The sequence below is a fragment of the Telopea speciosissima genome, chromosome 7 (genome assembly GCF_018873765.1).
Source record: "Telopea speciosissima isolate NSW1024214 ecotype Mountain lineage chromosome 7, Tspe_v1, whole genome shotgun sequence".
In the NCBI taxonomy this organism is placed as follows: domain Eukaryota; kingdom Viridiplantae; phylum Streptophyta; class Magnoliopsida; order Proteales; family Proteaceae; genus Telopea; species Telopea speciosissima.
In genome coordinates, this window is record NC_057922.1 from 19,627,379 (window position 1) to 19,655,177 (window position 27,799).

Consider the following 27,799-nt stretch of genomic DNA (forward strand, 5'->3'; position numbering starts at 1 on the left):
TTTCTTCCAATCTTCCTTTTCTTCTTCTTCCCTGTGTTCTCTCACTACTTACCCCATCTTCTCTGTCCCCATACTATTCATGTCATAGCGAAAGCACTTAAAGCCTAACTCATATTAAGAATGAGAACATATGCAGACTTGACGAAGAGAAGAAAAGAAAAGAAAAAATTCAAAAAATTACCATTTGTTTGTGTTTGGCCAAAAAAGAAAAATTAAAAAAAAAAAAAAACCTTGCAACTCTATAACAATTAGTACAACATGAAATTACTACTCAACCCCTAGTGAACTGAAAAATCTCAGTCAATCGAATACTCCTATACGCACCTTTATTGGACCACATACTAGTGCCGACGCTACACGACCAGATAGTAATATCTTGCTCCGAAAAGAATTATCTTGATTCAACCATTGTTGATCCCTTATTGTACCCTTGGAGACATGTGAGCCCGCAATGGGTTCTTCATAACGACTGTGAACTCTTGCTTCTCTGACAAGTCAACATCGTCACCATCCACAGCCGTCCATTTAAAATCCCTAACTAAATTGGCCACAAAATACTCCAAGTGATGTAAGGCTAACCCAAGTCCAGGGCAAATCCTCCTTCCAGCACCAAAGGGCATCATCTTAATCTCCCTACTCCATGTTAAATCGAATACTTGATCTCCTTCATTGCTCAAGAATCTCTCTGGCTTGAATTCCATTGGATCTTCCCAAACTTCTGGGTCCCACCCCATCTCAGCAACCATAAAATTCACCGTAGCTTTCTTTGGTATAACATGTCCCTCCAACACGGTATCTTCCGTCACAGCATGAGGCAGCAGAAAATGGGCTGGTGGGTGTCGCCTCAACCCTTCCAAAACTACTGCCTTCAGAAATGGAATCTTCTGCAAATCCTCTTCTTTGATCCTCTCTTCTCCTGAACTAACAACTCCTTCGATTTCAGAATGGAGCTTCTCTTGGATTTCCTGGTGCTTCACCAGGTTTGCCATGATCCACTGCAACGCTGTAGATGTCGTGTCGGTGCCGGCGTCTAGAAACTCCGTACAGAGGGTCACCATTTCTTCCTCAGAGAGCTCTCGTCCTCCTTCGTCCGGGATTTGAAGATCAAATAGTGTATCGACGTAGGAGATTACAAATTCATCATCTGGGTTCTCTTGTTTCTTCTCCTTTCTTTCTCTGCGGGCTCTTATTAATGGAACGAGAGCAGATTCTTGTCTGCGGCGCATCTCAAGAAATTGGTGCCAGCGTTTTCTGAAGACTATTTTCCCGAATTTTCCAAATAAAACAAGGACTGCAAATCTTCCCTCATTGACTAGAAGGGTCCTCTGCGCTTCTTCGATCTCTCTGATGATTTTCTCATCTAGTTTTTCTCCCAAGCACATGAGTACTAGCAAGCAAAACATGCTGTACTGAAAATGATCCATCACTCGTACGGGTTCCCCAGATTCAACATGATGTCTCAACCGTTCTGTCAATATCTCTAAGACCCATTTGCGAGCTTGAGCAAAGGATTTAACCCGAGAAGGGTGGAGGATCTCGGAGGTGAGATTCCGACGGAGGAGCCGCCACAGAGGGCCATAGGGGGCGGAGTTGATGTTGTGTTGGTTGCTATTGATGATGCGAATGGGGTCCATGCCTGGTGGGCGGTCGGCAAAGGTAGCACCGTTCTCAATGAGGGCTTGATGGGCAAGGGAGTGACTCGTGATGAGGATCGATGGTCGTGAGGCGATTTGGATGGTGAAGATGGGGCCATACTTGTGGCGTAGGTTGCTGAGGAATTGCTCAATTTGTGAGGACGATGATCCCCGAAGCCAAAGGATACTGCCTATTAAGGCTATTTTATTAGGTCCTGGTGGAAGAGAGAGATTTGTTTGGTTGGATTTGTTGTGAGAAACTAGATCGACTAATAGTTTGAGGGCTACACAGAGACAGATCGAGAGGATGAGGACGAGCCAGAACTCCATTAATGGAGCTTCTGGATTTTGGAGTAATCAATCACTCTCAAAAGAAGTGGGCCAAGTGGCTGAAATGATAAGGGCGAAATGGATTTTTAAGGTGCAGTAGGTAGAGCCTCTAGCAATTTTACGCGGGATTGACTTTGGATATTACCCCATTTTTAGATAGGGTAAATTACCCTTTTAGATATAATGTCATTATATATATATATATATATTTTTTTTTTTTGGGTAGAAATAATGTCACTATTAAGAATGGCAGAAGAGTGGAGTCCGGTTCTGTTCCTCCTCTGACAAGGATCGAAATGACGAAAACCCTGCCCATTAAGATTTGCCATGATTTTATACATTTTTTCTAATACACATGTGAAATGATAAAATTTTGTCCTCATTAAAGAAAAAAATAAAGTTATTTGACACCTTAAAAGTCATCAATTAGAAAATCCCCTTAGAAAAATATAAAATATATATATAGAAAATTTTTAAATAAATATAAAAAATATAATAATTTGGGTAAGAGAATGCTCATGTCAAGTAGACTCTACACCAATGTGGGGGACCACTAGAAGCATAGAGGTATTGGTTTGGATGAGATTTTCAATTTCCAATGCCTAAGTGCAGGTGCTACACAACTAGTTAGCATTATTTTGTCCTAATAACTTAGATTTTTTTCATACTTTTACATAGTTCACATCGTTTTGAATGATATTCTACATTTATGAAGAATTATAAATTATAAAAAAGCTTTTAGAAATAACTAGTATACCGAAGGACATATTAAAAAGGGGGAAAACAAAGAATTGTAGGACTATACAAAGTAGTTCTCATCGAGGACAGGAAGTATCCATGAGGAAAAGTTGCAACTAGGAATAAAAAGTTAGAAAAGAATTGTTTTCTATAGGATCATGTATGCGAGTTCGACTCTTCTGCACATACGTGCAGGTGCACATACATGTGAGAGGCAACCACCTGTCTTATTTTTGTTATTTATAAAGGGAGGAGGGGTATTTATGAAAACAAAATCAACATGTGATTAGCTTTGAGATGTAAGTTCACTTCCACGTATATGCAGATGATCCATTCTCCATGTATGCAATACTGTGACAGTTAAAACCAAGAGGTATGTGATCCACGTGAGCTTGAAGAAAGAATAGGTAAACTTGATGAAATTTTGAAGGGTCAAAGACCCACCCGTATCAAATATCATAGTCTAATTCAATCAGATACCCCCCTTTTTGTATTGTCATATATATCATTTATGTCCATGTATGTGTACCAATATTCTAAACATTATTATGCACTTCCCCAACTCTGAATGGAAACATATGGCAGAAATTAAAAAATAAATAACTAAGATCTATGTTCTAATTTTTGAAAACATCACCTTCCATTGTTACATGGATAACTACCCATATAAAAATTATGTACTTTCTATTTCTATATCATCCACAAAGATTGTTATATATTCATGGATTCAATGCCCATGAAACATCACACCCTAAAGATAATCTTCTAAAGTTCTCTCAATTTTTTCGAAGTAAAAAATTTTCAAGTAAAATTTTACACCGAAACAAACAGAGGAAAATATTTTCCTCTCTTTCTTTCTTCCCCATGAAATGACCTCTCTCCCCTATTGATTGAACCAACACGGAATGCTCATTGGCTCTTGCTTGCCTGCGTAGCCTCTGCAACTGGATAGTCCCAAATTAAAGATATATGTGGCATTCAGATTAGAGGATGGACATCCTTCTAATAGCACCAGTCAAAGGGTTATGATTGACTTCGGGCTGGCCTGAATCCAAAGGATAGCTTCTCTGCATATTGTGGGATCCATAAAATGTAGTTAGATTGGCATAAATGTCTATCCAAAATTACACAAACACCCTTGCCTTCCTTATTTAACGGAATCGATGGGAGAATCTCTTGTGTACAATATGATTGACTTCGGGCTGGCCTGAATCCAAAGGATTGCTTCTCCGCATATTGTGGGATCGACATTAAATTCAGTTAGATTGGCATAAATGTCTATCCAAAATGATATAAACACCCCTGCCTTCCTTATTTAACGGAATCGATGGGAGAATCTCTTGTGTACAATAAGATTGACCTCGAGCTGGCATGAATCCAAAGGATAGCTTCTCTGCATATCGTGGGATCGACATTAAATGCAGTTAGATTGGTATGAATGCCTATCTAAAATGACATAAACACCCCTACCTTCTTTATTTAATGGAATTGATGGGAGAATCTCTTGTGTACAAATACCTTCCCCACAAAAAGCCCATGAAGAATTTCAAGGTCTTGGGTCGATTGATCCTGTTTGGGTTAGAAAAACCTAAACCCAACCTAAATTTGAACTGGATTGGGAATAGTCACCCAAAAACTTTCAAAACTTGTTTTGGTGTTTGCTTGAACACTTGGACTTGTGTCCAGAAGGAGTGTCTGAGCCTCTAAGCCTCTAAGCATCTAATTTCATATCTTTCGTTCTTTTTCATCCTCTTTTATAAATTTATACAAGGGAGAATGTTTTCTGTGTCGCAGTGCAGGCTGAACCCAGGCACATGGGCCTACCACTCAGGAGGGCAGGGTGGTTATTGCGTCCACCCTCATGTGCCTGGGTGCAGTCTGCGCTGCAGCACACAAAACAATACCCCATTTATAAATCAGTTTATCACATGAGACAAATGAGTTTATCATCAAAAGAATGAGGACAAACAAACTCAGCATTGCAGCTAACTTCCACTTGAACTCTTACAATTATAAAGCATGTTCAGCTATCAAACACCTTAACGTCATGAATGTATAATAAACATGGTGATCGAAAGGAGATATACATTGTTGTTTGATTAGGATTTTTCAATATGTTAGGAGGAATAGTGGGCAATGAAGTCATGACAAGAAGCTTCCCTTGTGAGATTTTTAACCGCAAATTGCCAACACAGGAAATTTCTATGGAGCTTCCTCTCACTCAAACAAGTAGATATGATCAAGTTTTCCATGCCGAAAGAAAGAAATAAAGTCGCTCATAATGGCTTAGAGTTTGCAATATCAAGAGATAATCCAAATTTTAAGAAATTTACCAACAATCACAAATAATGAATCTAAAATCTAATAACAGAGTTATGAGATTGTTAGGTACTTGATCAATACACCAAAAGCTCCAAAACTGATGGAACGCATTAAATTAAGTCCTTTAACCTATCTCACACTAGGCTGTCCTAATCTAACGTTCATCACTATGAAAGTCTGGGCTGAATTGTATGATCTATTGGTTAAAAGGGATGGACATACAGACTAATACTGGCTTACAATTCTACCAAATTTAAACCTAAACTGCACACTGTGCATCCCTTACAAGAGTTGTTTAGAGCCATTAATTAAACTCTCTCAAGATTGCCAATGCCACTTTGCTCACATGCTTTACTCTTTCCTTTAAAAGGCATGAAACTGCATCTTCATGATTAATTGTCTAAAATTCTTTAGATAAAGCCAATTTTCATCCTTACCAACAATGGATGCTCACGTACAAAAGCTAAATAAGTTTGATTTAGAAAAGGATCAAAATTATTTATGATTGATACAAACATAAACCTACAAATACAAATTAAGTAATTGGAGTATTTAAATCGATCACCCCCACCTAATCCAAAAACCAAAAGGAAAAAATGTCACTTACATCATCTTCTTCATTCATATTCTCACATTGGGAAATACATTTGGATTGGATGAATTTTACTTGATCAGTTGCTGGTGACAATGACAATATAACTACAAAATTTAAGCACCAACTAATTATAGTTTCTGTTAACGCAAACACCAATAAACACGAAAAAATAAAACTTAAGTAAAAGATGACACAGATGGTTCGCACACTCATTAGATGTGCTACATCCACGGACGAAGCTGAAGATGATTCACTATGTGATGGTAGAAAAATACAATGGAGATCTCTTAAGAATACCTAAATCTTGCAATAAGAGATTCTCCCCAAAAGACCCCTAACACGAAAAAATGCCAAAATCCCCCTTCTTTCTCTTGCTTATACAACAACACATTAATAAAACAAGAAAATGCTCCACCAAGTTGAGTCAGGTTCGAACTACGGGGGTTCGTTCTTGCAACCCCTGCTTGGGCCTATCGATCAGCTCAAGCCCTCGATCTACTACCATCACAAAATTTCTCCTTTGGATCGCCACCAAAAAAATATCGGAATGAGACAAACTTCACACATAACAGTTGAAGTGCAGATCAGGTACTCGTACGAGGACTGTCTTTGGGAGGTCGGATCCACCCACATGGAATCCAGAGGACCCACAGAGGGGGAAGTGGATTCCATATGGGTGGTCCGAGCTCACAGTTGGCTAGATGGTGAAAGAGATAAGAGTGGTGTTTTTGCAATTCTATGCTCAAAGGAGGAGTAATTTACAAAGAAACATAACAGCTACGGATGCCATGCAACTTCGAGGAAGCAGAACTTGCATAATGATGAAGGGGGACACGAATAGAAAGAGGAAAGATGTCAGCAAACCACTCTTTCTCTCTTATCTGTAGATCAGTTAGCATCAATGGCTTTTCCTTCAACCAACACCTCTTTCCCCATATCTTTTTTTCTCTTCTTATTTAAAGACCCATTTCTCTCTACTACTTCTCCATCTACCATTTTCTGAAAACCTCATACTAGTATATTATCACTAACAAATTAATGGCAGGACCAGCTGAAGTAGTTTTTCAAGATTTCTTTCCATCGATGGTGGAAAGATTAGGCGCAGAAGGATTTGTTGGGGAGCTCTGCAGTGGGTTCCGTTTGCTTATGGATGCGGAGAAGGGTCTCATCACATTTGAGAGCTTAAAGAAAACCGCCGTTCTTCTGGGGTTGAAGGACTTGAGTGACTATGATCTGTTGAGTATGTTGAGAGAAGGAGATTTAGATGGTGACGGAGCACTGAACCAGATGGAGTTTTGTCTTCTCATGCTCAGATTGAGTCCAGATTTATGAATAGATCATGAATTGAAGGTGCGTGGAAGAAGCTATTGTAAATGGGTTGTACGCAGTTTTCTGGCAATAAAAATAAATTGTTTTATATTTTTTTTTCCAGTAATTTGGTTGCTTAGATGGCCTAGGGTAAGATCTGTTCTTATTTCTTTGGACTGAACCCCATGTCTAGAGATCTTCGACGCCAAACCAATGACTGCACGGATTTTAATCTTCTCCAATTCCCTAAAAGTGTGTAGTGCATCAGTTTGAGGAGGAGATGTCGACACCTAGCAGCTCGAACATCCAATGGTCTAAACTCATTGATTTCAGTTTTTTTTTTTTCTTTCTTCTTGAGCTCAGCACCGTTGGAGTGTTGGATGTCCGACCAGGTGTCGACATCTCTACTATGAATTGCCGCACTGCATACTTTTAGGGAATTAGAGAGTATTATTTTCCATGAGTGCACAAGAAGTAGCGCTTCACGATTTGCACGCAGGGAAACCCGAATTTTTATCCACTGCTGTAACTGGAGAGTTGTTGTGCACATCGTGCGGTGCAGCAACGGCCATGTGTGCACAACGGGCCCCACTATGCACACATGGTCGCTGTTAGACCACATGATGCGCACAACAGCGTTCCAATTACAGCAGTGAATAAAGGTCCAGGAAACCCACTTGGTTAAAGAGAAGATAATATGTACTACCGATAGTATATACATCATATTAATAATGAGTGAAAGATTCTAATCATGTGGTGGTGGTTTAAGTTACTCAAATTATATGCAATGGATCTTTTTTATAATTGAAAAAATCTTATTATGATTAAAGTTGGTGAAAAAGAGGCTCTACCCTTAATTTTTTTTTCCCCCTTTATAATATAATAAATATCTTTTTTTTCAAAGAGGATAAAATCCTATCATTTGACATATGTACTTGAAAAACGTCAAATCATTTTTATCATAATAAAATAATTTTTAAGAATAAAATAGATTAAACAAATGAAAGGTTAAAACTTCTCACTCCACTTTGATGACAAAAAAAGAATCCCAATTGATTTAAGATGTAACAACTAATTAAATAATTATTAACTATGACTTAGTTCTCTCTTTTGACCTTTTCTCCTTCATTAAATGGTTATTAACTATGACCAGGTCTCTCTTTTGACCTTTTCTCCTTCATCCCGTTTCGTTTTAATCCTAATTTTCTAGTAGCTTCTTATCTTCTTCCGTTTGCCCTAACCTTATTCCTTCTTCCTCTTCCATATTGGGAGTTTCCTTTGTTCATTGAGCTAAGCTTAATTTGTGATATCCAATTGAAGATCTTTACACTATAGAGCATTGGATGTCGTTTGGATATTGGTATTATTTCATCCGAGTCAAAGTTTTAGCCCTTGAAAGTTGCAACGGCAAATTAATACTATTGACCTGATCGGGTGGATTTCTGTCGGTCTAACCGATCTAAATACACTTCAGAAATCTGCACTACAACATTTGTTTCTTTTACCAAACAATATTAAACCAGAGCACCGACTCAACTGAAGTTTTCACCATATTCCACGTCGAGCTTGAGGAGAAGCGCCCAAGAGTGAGAAGCCTTCCATTCCACCAAATCCCCTCAGAAGGATTTCTTTCAATCTCACAGCCAATTTGAAATGAACTTCAAATCTCTGTGAGATTCACATTTTTTATTCCTTTCAATCCAAAGCCCTGACCCTTCTCATTTGAGAAGGCACATTGTTGCCCAACTGATGGTGTGAAAGAATTTGTTATTATCAATGCCTTTCCACACAAAAGCACCCATCATGATCAATTATTACGAACCTACCAACGTAGGAAAGGAATCTAGCTTTGCAAGAAATGATGAACAGTGAGCTCGACTAAAATGATCTACATACAAAGGAATGACAACAGAGAGGGCATCCTTGCCTAATCCTAACCCTACTTTTAAAACCCCTTGTTAGACTCCCATTGACCAAGACAAATAAATGGGCAGAAGATCGAAACACCCAACCTAAGAAGGTCGATGGGAATTTCAACTGAATCATAGCCTCCTTAAGAAAACCCCCATCTCACTAAATCATACATTTTGTGAATATCTACTTTCCACATCGCTGCTTGTGGGTGAGCAGATCTTTCGAAACCTCTAACCAGCTCGAACTCGAGCTCCATACAAAGAAGAATGTTGTCAGCTATACTTTTATCACTGATGAAAGCGAATTGATTCACACTTACCAACTCATCCACAACCCTTCCAATCGATTTTCCAAGAACTTAACAATAAATTTATAAGGGTATAAAAGAACGGAATAGTGCGGAATTCCACAACCGGACATGCAATCTCCACCTTAGGGATTTAAAAAATGAATGAATAGTTGATTAGGGACTTTTAATACATAGAAGGTTACGACACGTTGTGGTCAGTGAAGGTCATGGTGGGAAGCTTCCCTTCTGGAATTCTAATTCCAAATTGCCAAGAGAGGAAATTTCTATGGAGCTTCCTTCACTCGAAACAAAGTTAGCTAGATATCAAGTTTGCGCATGCTGAAAGAGAACCTGATATGGGCTTATAGTTGGCAATATTAATGTGTCTAATTATCTCGAATTGACAATCAATTAGTAATTAATTAGTTATGAAGTTAGTCCTAGCCAAGTTGACAATCCAAAGCAGCAACATTATTCCCTATCCAAAAACTTTGACATATTGAAAGCTAGATGATCCAAACCTAGCTTTAAAACTCAATACTTCATATCGAAAGTGGTCATGATTACCGGATTCTAGTCGATTCTAGGGTTTTTGAGATTGATTCTAATTCGATCCCAAATCAAAATAGGTAGGGACGGGACCAATTTGATCTTTGATTCTAAGTTTAAAATCATTGCCTATAAAGAATTCTTTCCCACCAATAAATCAAATAAATGAAGAAAACTACAAAGCTAGACAAGAGAGTACTCTGAAATCTAGCCAAAACCTAAAACAAAAAACAACATCAGTAATATTAAGGGTATAATTTTGGAGGCCCAAATATCTCCCTCTGTTTATTTCAACCAGATCTTAAAATAAAAATTCCATTACCACATAACCCCGCTTGATTGTAAGGAAAAAGAAATGGAAGGAAAGTGAAATTTTCAAATCAAATAAAGAAACTATAGTAACCATTTTACCCCACATGGTTATGTTACTAACTCCAAATCATTCGGTGAATGTTATTTGCTGCAGCACTTCAGATTGGATTACTTCAAGCATTAGCACTCCCGTTAGATTGTTAACGTTTAAGTGAGGATTAACTGCAAGCAATTAGCAATTGGTGGACTTCCGTCGACCAGAGTTTTATAACAAGATTACACCACCATTCCATTTAATGGGTTGATCATACTGAGAGAGTTAGGCGCACATGAAATGAAATGTGGCATAAATTGCATATATGTAGATCTTTTGTTACACAGGATTCACTTTGACTAAAAATTCCTGATCAGAATTTCCTATAGAGCTCTTTAGATATGATCTCAAACTTAAATTCCATGTAGCAAAAAGAATTGGCACACTATTATAACCAAATGAAAGTTTGATATGTCAAACTAATTTTATGTAGTAAAAGAGACTTCTTCCATACCTTGGACTCTGGTTTTTGTTGTAAAACTAAGCAGGCTAACGCATTATTGAGTTATTTGAGATTGAATTTTAGGCATACCAATCATAAATTCGATAATAAAAAATACAGAAAGCAACATCAAGGGGTCAAAGAAGAATGATGGCCATGACTGCATGATTTCCAACATCCAACAATACAGCTATCCCCATGTTCTATAGGAATGATTGTGAAAAAGATTACAAACTAAATGCATCAATTAAACTTAAGGATTAAAAAAAACATGTAACTCTGGTAAATCAATTATGCAATACAAGAATTTAGTTGAAATTTTTTCCTTTTGGCTCCATTTGGTTGGAAGAGAAGTGACATTAAATCAATTAAAGCTGGAAAATAGCTCAAAACCTATCAAACACTACTTGGAAACTGAACCATACTTTTTGAGGAATGTAGCTCAGTTGATATCTGAAGACTGAGTTGGGTAAGCAACCAAGCTTGGGTTGCACTGTACTTGGGCTGACATCAGATCCCCAGTGTTCTGGGTATCAATCCACACCTAAGAATTGAACTCAGTTTTATCGCCACTTACCAATTCAATGAGAACTTCATCATTACCAATATCAACATTCATTATATATTTTGTTTTCAACTTTTTGACATGGCATAACCATAATAATATCCAATGAAACATCTACTTGAGTTTATTCTCAAAATTATGCATTATATTTACATAGAACCTGTTATCGTATGTTAAGTTTCCGTGCCGCATCTAGACTTAATTCTTCATACACCTGAAATCATATGCAATTTGGAAAAGACTTCATTTATTAAGTACACAATAATGGAAATAAAAGAAAAGAACAAGAAAATATAATAAATATTCACAGATGTGTACGCATACAAGTTTCCTGTGAACCACTTGGAAAGCCTTGCAGAATTTCTCAGCTTCCGCTACACCAACCTACAAAAATAGAAACAACAGCTAGTTTTACATCTCTCACCACCACATCAACAAATTATCTTTGTATTATCCTTTATAGTGAAGCCATTCAATTATTCTAGATCCAGATTATCACTAAAATGAAATGTATCAACAATCTCCTCATAGAAAATGAACAAATAAAGAAGAAAGGGAGTTCACATTGAACATTCATGCTGTATATCTAGAAGTGACCTCGAAAGAAAATATTGAAATATAGAGAGGTCATTCTTCGTATAAAATAAATTACAACTGCTGTGAATATTTGCAGTAAGTGACGAAAAGAAAAAGAAAAATAGCATCAACAGCACAAGACTGGGGGTATATGAGCATGAGGTTAAGACCATAATTTAAATTACAATAGAAAGGATGTAAACTAAGTGAGTGAAGACGGACCAGTTGCTCTACCTCTACAGGATAGACCTCAACAGAAAACTAATGAGTAATGGCAGCAAGTGATTTAGTTCAGTAGTTCCTCATATCAAATCATTGACTCTAGAGATATGGTTTTCTTTCTTTATAAAAGAATTAATAGTCTTTTTAAGTAGATAAAAGATTATGCAAATGCAAGTGGTGAAAATAAAAAGAAAACTTTTGAACCCAAACACCAAGAGGTGTGGACAAACTCAGAGAATGGAATTTATTAAAAATAACATGAAGGGATTAACCTCCTTCAACTTTTTCTCTGTACAAAAAAAATGATATTGAACATCTGATTCGTTTGAACTCCACAAGGTCAGGGCCCACTTGATTTATTTCTGTAATTGTGCATTTTCTCCTCATAGTTGGGGCTCCATTGTTCATCCAAAAAACAAAAGAAAGCGGTCCCATATACCCAAAGCCGTCAGTGGAGCATAGAGAGAAAAGGAACGGTAGTTTACTCTAAGAAAATGCTTGGTTGAGATTTATATATATTAAAACAGAAAGAAAGAAATTGAACATGTGAAGCTCTCTTCCCCTCTTTTTCTCCTTTCTCCCTTTTTTTCTATGATTTTTCGTCATTCATCCTTATCACCTTCTTTTTAAGCCAGAAGGATTGCCCACCATTATTTTGCACCTCTTCATATAGATAACTTAATTCACTAATTTGGATGATTAACTCTTGATTGGGAGTTCGCAAATTGATTATCAATCACATCCTGATTGGTAATATTCATCAATCACATGATTGACTTTCGTCATGCTACCTTCTTTTTTACTATGGTTCTAGTTGTCATGAATCATTACTTTTTTTTTAGATGAATGAATCATTGATGTGTTAAGTGCTGTTAGGATCAATTATTCATGACCTTGTTAGGAATATTCATCAATAGGATCACGGAGCAACCACATGGATATTGTTATAAATGCTATAATTCCCTTTATGGTGCATCTGAAGTATTTTATTTAAGGTGTGCCATGATATTTGAGGTGGATCCTAGTTACCTGCACAACCAATCCATCTAAATAAGTTATTCTCCCGTGTTCTTCCCTGTTCCTACAGTCTTGACCTGCAAAGTGACTTCTGAAAGCTCCCAACAGGCCAAGTAGTTGCTAAATATTATAATTAAGTAGAACGGAGCTCTAGATGGGTTCACACGCAGCTTTCTATTTTTTATTTACTCTACGCGCCTGCCCTTCAACCAACAGTGCGGCCATAAAAGGAGTTGAAAGACGCGAAACAAGATGAAAAACTTGTTTCTACTGAGCCTACTGAGGAAGTTCAGTCCCCTCAAACAGAAAACGAGCTTGTGAAATATTTTATTGCAATGAAAGTTGTTCCATATCATGAGTTCATTCTTCATCACATGTTTCAAGACAAGAGCCTGCGGTTAAAGCTTCATATTCTGGATTTTGTTCAAGTTGAAGATGAGGAGCTGCAAACACCTGTCAAAGTATTCTTATTCTTACACTTCTTTCAAACTTGAGGATGAGATTTTTCAAACAAGGGGGAAATAGATGTAATTAAGGTTGTCCAATTAGACCAATCGGGCCTCTAAAGACTTTATTTTGGCTCAGGGGTGGGTTCTTTGGCCCTTAGAATTCTTATTTTTGGGTTTATTGATGTAATGGACCTCCTTTATAAGCCCACATTTGGGGGTCTAAATTCTGTACACGGGTTTAAGCATATAGATAAGATCGTGGATGGGTTCTTCTACAAGCCCACATTTTGGCTCATGGATGGGTTCTTTCAAAGCCTTCTTTTGTAAGGATCCGTGTACCCGACCCCATTTAGTTGGGATAAGGCTGAGTTGTATAAGATCATGTGGGTCTCATGTACTGTTAAGTAGTCAAGTTAGAGTCCTTTTTAGTTAAGTATCTTATACTTATTGTTAGTTAGTACTTCATTTTGTTGGGAGTCTTCCGTAGCAAGTATTTGGTTAGTTTAAGTTAGTTTCTATGGGAGGTCAAGGTAAGGAATTCCCAAGTACGATTGGGTTACATTGGGGATTGGCCTTAAGCCCCTATTTGTCTGCACTTATCATGGATGAGTTAACAAAGAGCATTCTAGACGGGGTCCCCTAGTATATGCTCTTCGTCGATGATATTGTTTTAGTGGATGAGACAAAAGCCGGGATTTTTTTTTGGGATGAATAAATAATTCAATTACCAAAGGAGGAAGAAAAAGGGGGGGGGAATACAAGCAAAAGCCAAGACCTGCCAAAGGCTAAGCCAGGCAAAAGGGACAAGGCCCTAACAAAAAGCGCAAACTAAAAGGGGAGCCACATGCTCGCAAAAGGAAAAACACCTAACTATCCAAAACCAAGCCAGGCGCAAGAGAGACTAGCCTGGGTCAATAGGCTCACCACCAATAGCACTATTCCTGTAATCCAAAAAGTTAGGCAAAAGCCGGGATTAACACTAAGTTGGAGCTATGGAGATCAACCTCGGAAACAAAAGGTTTTAATATTAGTAGATCGAAGACGGAGTATATGATGTGTAACTTTAGTCACACTATTATGGATAATGAGGTGGTGAGAATTGAGGAGAGAGAGATACCGCAAAGTGACTACTTTAGATATTTGGGGTCAACCATAAATAAAGAAGGTGACATAGAGGATGAGGTTTCACAGAGAATTAAAGTGGGATGGATGAAGTGGAGAGGTGCGTCCGGAGTGCTGTGTAACCGGGATATTCCCTTAAAGCTTAAAGGAAAATTCTATATGACTGTTGGGCGACCAACTATGATGTATGGGACGGAAAGTTTGGCAATTAAGAAGTGTCATGTAGAGAAGCTATGTGTAACAGCAATGAGGATGTTAAGATGGATGTGTGGCAAAACTAGGAATGACAAAGTTAGGAATGCGTGTGTTAGAGCTGATCTAGGAGTTGCCCCGATCGATGACAAGCTTTGAGAAAGTCATTTAAGGTGGTATGGCCATGTCCAATGGAGGCCTGGGATGCCCCAGTAAGGAGGAGTGATATGATTCCGATTGAAGGAGCTAAAAGACCTAGGGGCAGATCTAAATTGACCATAGGAGAAGTTGTGAGAAATGACAAGCTTAGCCTCGGGCTAGTCCCAAGTATGACCTCTGATAGAGCCGAGTGGAGGGTAAGGATTCATGTAGCTGACCCCATTTAGCCGAGACTTTCCTGTTTTACTGGGCTGTGCTTCTTTCCTTTTACTTTCTTACATTCTATTACCATTTGACTCCCCTTTTTTCTTATTTTGTTTTGGCTCGGATCCATGTAGCTGACCCCATTAAGTTGGGATAAGGCTGAGTTTGTTGTTGTTGTAAGTTGGTTTCTGTTTAGGTAACTTGAAGGGATAATTGCTTATTTGATTTAGGAGTCCTAAAGTCAGTTTATTTGCCTTTATAAATAGGGAGGTAAACCAATACAATTTATTTGGAATGGAAAATTAGTTTGATTTAGTTAATGTTGAAGTCGCCGTGATGCAGGCAAGTCACCTAAAGGGCTTATTTTATTGGAAAGAAGCTTTGAGTTGGGTTATATGTTGGGACTTTGATCCCGTGTGTTTCTTTGTAATGGGCCACTTTAATGGGCCTAAAATATGGGTAGAAAGTAGGAAAACGGGATTTACTTCATCAGTCTAGGTACAGTCCTATTTTGAGTCTGTTGCTTTCATTATTTTAGTGTCTTAGTAAGTTTATGTTACCTTATTAGTTAAGGATTGGACTAGGCCTTTCCTTTTTAGTGTTTTGTGTTTTTGAGTCTTCTATATAAGTTTGTAAGGGGCTACAGCCTTGTACATGAATTTGATTAATGAGATTTTGGAGAAAAAAAAAACATTGCTTTGTGCTTTGCTTTGTGAGAGAGTATGGTGAGATGCCATTGGTGAAAAACCAAAATATGGTGAGAGAACGAGGGTGAGAGACCCGAGTCTGAGAGAGTCAGAGAGACTACCCTATCTTCTTCTTCCCTTCTTCGATTTCTTGTTTTATTTTATTGTTTTGATATTTCTTGCAAATCTGAGAACCGATCGAAGTATTTACTGTTGTTGGACCTGATTGTGATCCTCTTGTGGACTGGTTATCACTTGTGACTGGTCTACATTACATTGCCTCTCTTTCTATCCCTTCCTCACATCCCCACGACTTCTCCCTTCCCCTCATCCTTGTGGTTCCCTTTCTCCCCTATCCTTGCAGCTTCATTGCCAGCAGTCTCTTTCCTCCTATCTTAAAAGAAAACCCACCACCACCAGATCCTCTTATCGATCTGCATTAATCACCATGTAATAATCCTGAAAAGAGTACTAGCCACTGACTAGATATACTCTAGCTGGCAATCAGTTATCAAAAATGTGAGAGAAAAAACCAGTTGCTGAGAATTTTCAGACTAAAAGCAGCACTAACATTTCCAAAATGATGGATTTTAGGGCTCTCAGGTGTCATGTATCAGTATAATGGATATGAGGAAAGCAGAATAGGGTTGAATGGCATAGACTGAGTGGATGTAATGGGTCTGTGAACCCCAAATTCAAACTGAATTCAAATAAACAGATTACATTACCTCCTTCCTCATCAATTTGAAGAGGACTGGTGCAAAGAAAGTATGCTAGTCGGTGTGATTCTAGCAAATGAACCAAAGAAAACTCAGCACCTTCAGCCATAGGATGATAATTGGTCTCCTGAGTTACTGAAGTGCTGAGCAGATAGCAGAAACTAGAGTAATTCAAATACTTGTGGACTGTCTTTGAACAAACTAGAAACCCTATAAAACTTTAGGCTTTCTGACTAAAGCACATACACTATATCCACTTTCTACTTCTTTAAACTTCTGAATTTTGTGGCCCCAAATTACAACTTACTAATCACTAACTACAGTAGAAGATATAGAAACTAATTTCTAACAAAATACCCAAACATACTCCAGATTAACATTATTATAGAAGCAACCCCCAAAAGCACACAAGAATTATCAAAATAACTCAACTACTAGAATCATTAAAATATCCTTTGGAATGGAATCTTCAATTCTACTTTTCCACCCGCCAGAAATGCAAAATATAATCCGTCTTCAGACTGATTTGACCATAAACCATCAGAATATGATTTTCTCTCCTTGCTGATAATTAAAACAGATACTAACATAAAGGAATATGTAACATTAATGAGCATTATCATGGAATGGGCAAGCAATTAAAGCTTCAAAGTTGGTACACATGATAATACCCAAACAGCGTACCTTCTTCTCTGCTGCTAATTTTAATTTCTCCCAGAATGGATCTGCCAGAAAGAAAAAAATCCACACAATCTTTATAAATTTAATCTACATGACAACTAGCAATGATGATAAAATGACAGTAAAACTAATAGCACTCCAAATCATTTGAGTGTGTTTGTAATCAGTTCATTTTTTTGGGGGGTGGTGTTTTTAAACAGACATAATCCTATTATTGTTTCTATTTAAAATAATAAAAAAAATGTTGTCTTCAACAATACAAGCTGTTTTTTGAAACAAAATATTCAAAGAAAGAACCCCAAAAAACAACGTTCTACAACCGAAAGGAAAAACAATATTTTCCTTGGTATGTGCTATAAAACCTACATAAAATAGTTACAGACCTTACCCAAAAAACAGGGAAAGGAACAGTTGAGAGGGATATAGTGGATTAATCCCAGCAACTGTGATTTATATGTTGTTCATGATATCAATACTTTAAGTCTTCATTCAACGAGAGTGCCCTCGCATTAGATGTTACATTTTAACCATCAGATTGGAGTTGAAAAGGAAGCATGCCAAAACAATATGGACTTCTGACTTTAAGTGATTCTGATCTCAAGTTAAAAAAAGATACCTCAAATGAGGGCAGTTGATTTAACATTCCTTACAGTTTTATTCATTATAAAAAATTAATATCTTAGAAAATCCTTCATATTATTTGATTGTTAAATCTCAATTTTATGGTGTTAGACAATGAAACTGAAAATTTGCTCAAAGTTATAATAAGCTGCACTTCAACCGGTTCATATTGGGCCAGTAGCTTGAAGACTATTGAAGACATCCTGAAGGTACTTCATCGTAGTAGGCAGGCAAAACATCTTGAAGCTCAATGTCTGAAGAAAAGACTCCATGTCATAGAGGGACTGTACAGTCGCATGATAGACTTTAATGGCTTTTTTGTCACTGCCCGAGGCTTCATTATAAATGAACAATTCATCATACATGATAATTTCCTCATTTTTGTTAAGCATCAAGCAAGCTAGAAGGCTAAATCATGTAAACCAAGTCAAAGAGCAATTTGGAGGTTACAGCAATAACAAGGAGCTTCGCCAAGTCATGGACGTATCAAGGATTGAAGAACTCAAGACTCGGAAGCAAGATGATCAAGCCAAGCTTCATCAGACATAGGATAGTTTCATTCTCGTAAAAGTTCAATGTATATCTTAAGGTCCCTAACAGTCCTTAAGCCCATATAATTGGTAAAATACATCACCCTAACTGTTAATGTGGTCAATCAACAAAGTTGGGGAGTTAACCAAGACTTACAGTACAAGCTGGAGGGACATCCAGTCTGAATCCGGTGTTTGTGGCAAATTCTGCAAACCGGATGTCCGGATAAGGAAGCAGATGTCCAAATGGCCTAAGAGACGTCTGGACTGTCTAAGGGACGGCCGCACCGGAAGCATGACTTTTTGGCATGATTCAAAATCCCAAGTGTCTAGACAAGGAAAAAGACATCTGAACAACCCATGGGACGTCCACACTGAGACCATGGCCTTTTTGGCATGACTTCAGTTCATCTTGCAATGGATGTTCAGACCAGTATCCACCAAATAATCATAATTTGAACCGTTGGAGTCCAACGGCAAGTTGGACTCAAGGGACGTCCGGACCCTGCATACGGACATCCGACCAATCTGCTAAAACCCCAAACAGTCATAAACGGCTAGTTTCTTCTTGAGTAGGGTTTCTGTCTATACAAAGGAGACTTGTGGGACATTTCAACCAATCAATCTACTAGGCATTACTTGGAAAACATTTATCGATTGGGTTTATAGGTTGAGAGAGAAATTGAACTTTTATTTGTATGTCTAACCTACAAGAGGCTTTATAATTTTTGTTCTTCACCCTTACCATTGTGTAAGTACTTGTGGGAGAGGGTAATTCTCCACATGTACAAGTGATTGTAATGAGGTTTGATTCATACCAGAATGCCAGTTGGTTTAGTGGAAACAGGAGTGTCTTTGGTAGAGACATAGGCGCCAAGATTGGGCCGAATCACTCGAAAATTGTTGAGTGCTTTCCCTTTTGTTTTAGCAATCACTCATTCCATCTCATCCTCAAATTAAAGCCAATAGTTGTTAAACCCAATTATTCCCCTCTTGGGTAGCCATATCAGCTCCACACCAAGGGCAGTTTTGAGGAAGAAATGAGGTTCAGTTCCTCTGCCTTTTCTTTCTTTTGGCTTTAAATTCATCTGTACTTCTTGGTTCACGAAATAGCAAGTAAACCTGAATAAAAGGGTGATTTGGAATCTTTTGAGAGGAAAACAGAAGAAGGAAACTCCATACATTTCACCACTTGAATAACTGGGCTACAGGCTACTATATGGCCCTTGATTGATGGAGACTAATTAGCACCTCCCCCCCCCCCAAAAAAAAAAAAAAGAATCAGATTTTCAAACATACATATAAATTCCTTAATTTAAGAAATTATATATTTAGTAAGCTCAAAATTTTAAGAGTTACAACCTTCAGGAAATTAAATCTGTATTTGGTGCGAGATACTTGGGAAGTCCTTATGAGGAATAGATATAACCTATTACATGTATTTCCAAAGTGATAATAATGATATAGAATGTCATCCATAAACAACATGAGAAATATACACGTTTGAAGTTCTTTTTTTATGACATGATGGGTTGACCTGGCTGACCCAACAGTTGAACCAGATCGATAACAACCCAAGGCCTTTTCCCATTCTATGCCTGTACAGGTTTAAAAACAGTGGTCGCAAGTTCATGGTACCTTGCCAACTAATAGTTGTCAAGGTGTCGCCTAGGCGGCACCTTGGCAGGCGCCTTGGACGCCTTGTTTGCCTAGTTGGTGTCACCTTGAATTTTGACCCTCTTCACCGCCTGGGGTCGCCTGCCCGCCATGACAACTATGTTGCCAAGTGGTAGACTTCAATGTGAGAGACCCCAGACCATATTACTAGTCAAGTTTCACCCCTAAACAAGCTGAGGAGGGATGTGAAAGTGAATTTAAAATTTTGTAAAATAACATGAATACCAACATACTGAAAAAGAAATGTAGCAGTGTTTCTGTAATTTTATCCACTCTAACTTTTGAAACCATTTACAAGGCACTTCCCCTACTAGTTTTTGGGCAAGGATCCCCTATCACCAGACACCAGGACCACGCATGATTGCCACGTGACAAGTTCTGACAGAAGACAATTCAAATCATTGTGACATTTAACATCCCCCCTAGCCCCCAATTTTGTGAGAAATCAAATAAGTTATATTATTTCCCACGTTTGAGTAACATCTTTAGAAAAAATATAGAATGTCTGCATAAGATTCATTCTCTGAAATACCATCCATTAATTAGTACTCTGGAAGATCTTACACCTGCAAATTATTAAGTAGCAAAACCCCTACATAGTACATAAATTCCACAGAACACCCTACTTCTTAGTGTAGCGTCAGATAATCTCTAGTTCCTTTCTTACCACAGTACCAACATGAAGGCAAAGGAATCAACCACCACAAGATCTCAATTTTTGGCAGCATCCAATTAACTAGTAATCAGGTAAATACCATCTTCAACACCATGCATTTCACAGAACCCCACTCAAAGAAAACCCACATGGTCATGACACATAGTTCTAACAGTGTCACATTGTAAGATGCAAACATTTTCCTCCTTTTTTCACATGTAACATCTTTGGCAAGCCTAGGACCTCCTTTCTGGAGTTTCTCAATGGCCAATACCCTCTCAATGGATAGCTCCCAAACAACTACCTCCACTTTTGTAGGTGTTGCTGAGTCACATATTCTTGGTATATTGCTGTTTTAGCTCATGCACCATAAAAGAAAGAGACCATAAGTGTATCTCTTTCAAGAAGCAATTAGCTACCCTTTCCTACACTCCAGTATCTTCATCCCCCAGGTCAAAATCATGTAGCAGGCCCATCCACTCCTACAGCTCCTTCTATAATAGGTCCATTCTAAACTTTCCAACATCTTAATTTTTTTTTTTCAATTGATATTTGGTATGCTTGAAGGAGAGTTGAACTCATGACTTCTTAATAGTGAGGTGTAAATCCTTGCCAACTGAGCTACCCCCTTGGGGTTATCATACCAATTGATTATCAGTTATAACATAAATCTCAATCACAAACTAGTATAGCCTCAAAACTCACATAAATTTACCCCTGCAAGGCATTCATCTTCACAAAATCTCACAGTACTTCCATTACCCAAACTTGAAAGCTGTCAGTAAAGCAAAAAATTGCTGTTCTATTATTTTCTTCCAGACACATACACCATCTCAAGCTGTTATCCTGTTGGAGTCCAATCATGTTACAGCCATTATACTTCTATAAAATAATTTCTCTCCAAGGTGATGCAGATTCATTGCTAAACCACGACAGTCATTTGCCAAGGAGTTGTCATGTTTATTATCTTCAAGAGTAGGACGCCCAAGGCCTGAAGCTTCTTTGGCTTAAACCTACCTCCCATTTACCAAGTGAATTTTTATTTCTCTTTGCATGCCCTTCAACCCTCTCTGATGAGAAATTCCAAATGATCCATCCATTTCTTTAGATACCAAAGCATGTGCCAAAAGGATCGGCATTAAGATATTTTGAGGTGCTGATGCAGTCCATTAGATTGGCTGGATAGTTATGATAGATTGTCAAAGCCGAAGCCAAGGAGGTACAGACCAAAGTCCAGGCTGGTGGTGATGTAGCCTAGGTGAAATAAATCTCACTTAGGACCAGGTTCTGTTTTAGGGTTGGCCGAATGGGCAGTTTAGGGTAACTAGGGCAAAATTAGGGTTAGGAATGGGAGATTGAGTTAGGGTTTTATTGGGTAATGGTCTGCAGATTTTTAGGAGTCTATTAGAATAGGTTTTAATGAGGTTTGAATAAGAAATAGAAATTCAGAAATATTAGGGTTAGGGTTTTGGGTTTTCAGATTTAGGATCTAAGCTGAAACTAGGGTTTAGGAGCAGATTTAGGGGCTGGTCTTTAGGTCGAGTTTTCCTAGCAGGGAGGGGGTGGTTCGGCTGGAGTTTGGTGGGGTTTTGATGGCTGGTTGGGTCTAGGCAGATTTTAGGGTTTCTGGGTTTTTATGTTGAGGGAGGGATTTAGGGTTTGTAGTGGATAGGTGAGGCTGCAACTGAGATCGAGTGGGAGGGTTACTGTGATGGACCTGTGGTTAGGTTTTGAGTGTAATCTGATGAGGGAATAGGGCTGTGATGAATGTAGATGAAGCTAGGGTTTGGGGAAATCGATTAGGTTAGATGGAAGTAAGAAGAAGAGATGATAAAGTTGCAGGAAATTGTAACTCTTACTGGAATTGCAGAATTTCAGCAGCAGCAACCTTGAAGAACTTGAAGGAAAAAGAAGACGAACCTCTCGATCTGCAAGATGAAAGGAGTCGCTGGATTTCTCCAACCCTAGCCCTTGATATAACTCACAAGGGGTCTTGATATGACACACAAGACAGAGAAGCAGCAGCAGTCATGGAGGCAGCAACAAGAAGAAACAAAATTTCAAAACATAATAGGTTTAGCCTCCCACAATTCTACTATTTATAATAATAAAGGGGGGCCAAAAGGCCTTACAGATAATCAATCTAAAGCAATCCTAATCAGATTAGGAGTTGGGATTCCTAATCTGAATCCTAATTATAAAACATAGAATAGACTTATACTCTAAATAGGAGTATAAGTGTAAACAACTAAAACAAATAAAATAAAATACTAATCCCTCTAAAATCGTGGAGGGGAACTAAGAAGATAAACCATGAAAAAGACTGTTTTAACCCTAGGCTAAAAGAACAAACAAATAAAAAGGCTCCAACGAAAAATCAAAGAACAGCCAAATTAATCATGGTTTTGGCTTCTGCATCAGGTGGGCTCAATATTAGGCCCATACAAAGGTCCAAAGCATTAGCTGTTAAGGTCAGTCTTTCATTTCTTTTAGCAGGGGTAAACCTGCAATTTACACATATTACATTTGCCGTGTTAGAGTTGTTGTGGGTCTAGGTTATTGCTATCATAGTACTAAAACTCGCAAAATTTCGGTCGAGATATCGAATATTTCGAGTATCTCAACCTGTCCGAAACGAAACGCAAGTCCGAAATGAAAAAATGCAATATTTCAAATATTTCGGAAATTTCGATGAAATTTCGTTAATTTCGGTCATCTCGTTTCGAAAATTTCGGAAATCTCGGACATTTTTGGCATTTTACACCCACAGAAAAATACCATATTTCGACCGAGATTTCGACGAAATTTCGGTATCTCGGAAATTTCGGTCAGACCGAAACACCGAAACGAAACGAGATTTAGTACCATGATTGCTATTGCATGCTAGTTTTAGGAATTAGAAATTTCTATTTATCTGACTTGAATTTTAGCAAGTCTTAAGAATCCTTGTGGAGTTAGTCTTCTGATTTGGAGTTTTATAAATAGATGTAACTATTCATCAATTAGAGTTGCATCCAATACATTTTTGGAGTGTGATTTGTGTGTGGGTAAATTTCTCTCTCTCCCTTCCTCCCTCAACTGTCGCAAGCAATCAACTGAAGAACCAGCAAAGTGAAACATTTAATCGACAGGCACTGTTTCAAACATAACCAATAAGTTGCATCCATAATTAATCAAATTTTGCATCTTCTCTTTATTTCCTGTTGTTCTTAGTTTCTCCTTTCAGTCTTCTTCCATTTTTCTCTTTTCAGTTCTTTTTCCTTCTACTTCAAATAATCTGTTAACCTGGTTACTTGACTGCTGTTTGAAAATACTCTGCGAGAGTGATTCTGGTGATTTTTCGTTTTGGGACCCCTTTGAGAGTGGAATTGTGTTTGGCAATTCTGGGTTGATTTTGTGTTCCCGCAGAAGAACCGGTCCAAAAATTTTGTGAGTTACAAAAAAACAGAATCAAAAAATTTTTTGAACAAATCTCTCTCCTACTCCCCCAGAGCGGAACACAAAAAATAACTTCTAGCTCAGAAGTGCTCCCCCAGAAAGGAAATGTTGTCAAATGGAGCCTTAGCTGCTTCTCAATTCTCTATAACAATTTCTGGTTTAATAATACATATCTATTTCTTCTCTGGTTTCTGATTTTACCCACTGTAATCTTCTATACCTTGGGCCCGTTACCAACCTAGCTAGTCCTAAATTCTAATTTGGGAATTAGGGTTTTGGGTACTGCATTATATGTTATTCAGGATGCTCCTGCTGAGGATTAGAGATCTGTGAATTACTAAATAACAAGAAGCAGCTCCCTCCCCCACCCCTTCCCTCTTTCCATTATTTCCAAAGTCAGCAAGAAGATTACCACAACCGAGGAATCATTCAAATGCAAATTAGGTAGTGCATTAAGAAAAAGGTCCATTCGGTTCTTCAAATTATCTTCTCTTAACTAATTTCAGTCAATTAGTCCATCGCCGCAAATATTCCAATAGTGGCCATTTTCTTGGCTTCCTTTCCATAAACATACTGAAGCTTCCAAGTTCCAGGATTACAAGAAGAAAAATACAATCCAAGATGGTTTCTCAAGTGGTGGTACTTAAAACATGGGCCAAAACAAAGTATCACCACACCTGCTGGCAGTCAGAATTGGCCATGCTACCCCTCTGCGTGGCCAAAAGACAGGATTTGTCTAGTAAAGAATAAGGGTGACTTATCTAAAGCTTTTTTCATTGCTAAAACAATAATAAAACAAAGCTTCTATATATTACTGCTTTTATTCATATAGAATACACACAAAAAAAGGAAAGATATAATCAGTTTTTTTCCTTTTACAGAGTTTATTGCTATGTCATAGGGTGGAAAGAGTTGACTCCACAAAATATCAGTTGTAAGGAAAAAAGCAAAATACACAAGTACATAATAAATTTGTATCAAGATCATTAGTTATACAAGATAAGTGTATCAAGAGAAATTTTGATAATTTCACAATGGGTTTAGCCTGAAAATGACCTTATCCCAGTTGTAAACCAGTACAAACCAACTTGGATATTTGCATAGTAGATGGGCTTTCAAATTGATGACACACAAACTCCATTACATAACTATCAAAAGAATCAACTACAGAACAAATTAGACTGATTTATATGAAAACTTCTCATATATTGATGCATAAATTATAATTGCATACCTTCTGTGTCGATTCCCTGAATTTCAGTTCCTTTTCTACCCTCCTCACTCCAAGCATTTTGCCATTCTGTTAGCTGTGGTAACAAAATTGCTAGTTGTGTTAAAGTTAGCATTCAAAGAATGTGACAGAGACCGAAAATGGGAAGAGCTTCAGTAATTCCACCTCATCCCTTGCTGAATGCGAAGGTAAGTGCTGTCTTGGTAACTCTGAATCAGCCTAAAATGTAAAACATAAGGTGAGTATCGAATCAACATAAGCAGGAACAAATGATTCAGCATTCTGGTAACTTTTTTTCCATAATCAACACAAATCTATATATAAGGACCCTTAAATATTAGTAGCACAATAGTTGCATGGGTATAGAGAACTTTAATGTAACTGTCTATCAAGCAAAAAGAAGCATTGCATACAGGTGGGACTTGCTCCATCACATGGAGAAAATCAACATCACAAATGACAGCTTCCAAAATATGTTTGAACTTATTCCGGTTCTAATTAGACCTCTCAATAGCTCTCATAAGCTGCCTAGATAAGCTATTCAGCTTAACTTTCAGGGTGAATCAATATAACAACACAACCTTTATTATCAGTACAGGCTCCAAAATACCAACAATCTCCCTGGTTTGTAGAATGATGAAATAATTACTTCAACCCATGTATACCACAAAATTCAAGTTGAGGACAATAGATACCATTTTGAACAAGGACATCAAATACCAAACAAGTTGGAAGTTATTCACGTTGCCCTTTTCTATGGTTGAACTTTCACTTAGTCAACAAGTATCTACATAAAGCAGTTGCAACAGTGTCCAAAATGAATTCTCTACAAGTTGACACCATAACTAAGTCCTGAGAAGCTGGCTAAATATAATTCTAAATATAACACACTGAAAATCAGCTTTTACCCTTGCATTGCTGGTCTAAAGCTTGGGTGTACCATGTAAGGAGGATGGAATTAGTTCAGCAGCAGTTCCAACAAAAGGAATCCAGTTTAGAAAGAGAAAGAACATCCAAAAATATGAAATTAAGGTTTAGGTGGAAAAAAATCTAGGTGATTTGGATCATAATTACCATTCTGGAAAGATAATACTTAAGGAGTCCAGTCCGGCAAATTACTAAAGGTAGAATGTGGATACCATATTTGTCTACCACTTCATACTTTATGACTTTATATTATGATTACCAATGCTGGCTCTGAACCATAACACTGAAAGATAAATTGTCTATTTTGATGACATAAACAAGCTTACCACTACCAAAATTTAAAATTAAAAGAAGCAAAGGGTAAATTTACAAAAAGCACATATGGGCAAAGCCCAGCCAGCAACCCCCAGTTCCAGATTTTGATGAATATAGAACATTCAGTTCTTAATTTTATAAAGGTGAAAAGTTTCCTTCTCTAGCAAACCATATAACCTTCTCGATGATCACATGTTCTGTATACCTAGTTGTGCCACATGCCCAGGTGGGAGGGTGATGTGACAATTTTGACACATTGGATATTTAGGAATGCTCTAAAAGTGAATCATATACCCTCCCATGTACGCCCATGCACCCTCTCAATGATGCATGCCCCTCTCCAGTTATTTTTCCAGTTGAAAAACTCCGTTTGTGCTGAAACTTGACACGTGAGCAGGGGACCAATTTCAGCCTCATCTGACCTGCCACGTGACAGTAAATGAATGCAGACCAGGAAACCCTTACCCTCTAATAAAACATCAAAAGTATATTAGTTGTTCTCCTGTGTTAAACTATGTCTTCCCTCCTGACCCTTCATTGAAGACAGCTATTTTCAAACTGAAATGTCTTCTGTTTTCTTCATCTCCAGCTACTTCCACTTGATTGTTCTCATATAAGAGCTCCATGGATCAGAAACAATCAAAAAAAGAAAAACCAGGAAAAAGCAATTAGTTCTCATATGAATTGAAATCCAAATGCATGTCCTGGTGTAACTCACATGTTCAGTCTACTCTTTCAGTCCAGAAATAATACAGATTGAAAGTATAAATATTCACTAACTCGCCCACAATTATAGGGCATGCCCATTGAAGGATTGAGTAGAAATTAACGAGGAAAAAGAGAGAAAATTTTACTTGTTCATGGCATACAATGCATGAAAGATTAAGTTAGAAAAAAAAAAAAAAAATACTAAATAATCTTCAGAAAAGGAGAGAAAGAAAGCCCAAAGAAAATGACTATATATCTTCAAGTATCTTTTCTTCTTCTTTTTTTTTTTTTTGTCAAATCTTCTAGTAATTGAAGCAAAATAAAGAGAAGATTAGTTGCAGGAAAAATGTTCCAAACAAGGAAAAATATTAAAATAAAAGACGCAAAACGCGGAACCAGAGATGCTTACACAGTAATCTCGAGATCGGATGATCGGGAACAGATCCAGAATACGTCTGAATTCCTGCTCGTCCATGGCTGCTTTGGGGTCTGAAGCCTGGACTCTGGAGTCAGTCTGGAGACTCGTTAGTAAATCGGGTGTGGATGCGTATGGGTATTACACAATTGGGAAAATTTCA

The 27,799-nt window shown here is 37.7% G+C and overlaps 2 protein-coding genes across 2 annotated transcripts; both read right to left on the reverse strand.

Moving 5' to 3' along the window:
- Positions 1 to 389: 389 nt before the first annotated feature.
- Positions 390 to 1,992, reverse strand: LOC122667355 (cytochrome P450 89A2-like). Its single transcript, XM_043863616.1, has one exon. The coding sequence runs from the start codon at positions 1,962 to 1,964 to the stop codon at positions 420 to 422; it is 1,545 nt and encodes a 514-aa protein (XP_043719551.1). The 5' UTR covers positions 1,965 to 1,992; the 3' UTR covers positions 390 to 419.
- Positions 1,993 to 11,126: 9,134 nt separating this feature from the next.
- Positions 11,127 to 27,749, reverse strand: LOC122666788. Its single transcript, XM_043862858.1, has 6 exons — positions 27,631 to 27,749; positions 25,437 to 25,490; positions 25,275 to 25,347; positions 17,123 to 17,163; positions 11,417 to 11,476; positions 11,127 to 11,306 (listed from the first exon to the last, which is right to left on the reverse strand). Exons 1-6 carry the CDS (start codon positions 27,694 to 27,696, stop codon positions 11,256 to 11,258), a joined length of 345 nt encoding a protein of 114 aa, XP_043718793.1. The 5' UTR covers positions 27,697 to 27,749; the 3' UTR covers positions 11,127 to 11,255.
- Positions 27,750 to 27,799: the final 50 nt, after the last annotated feature.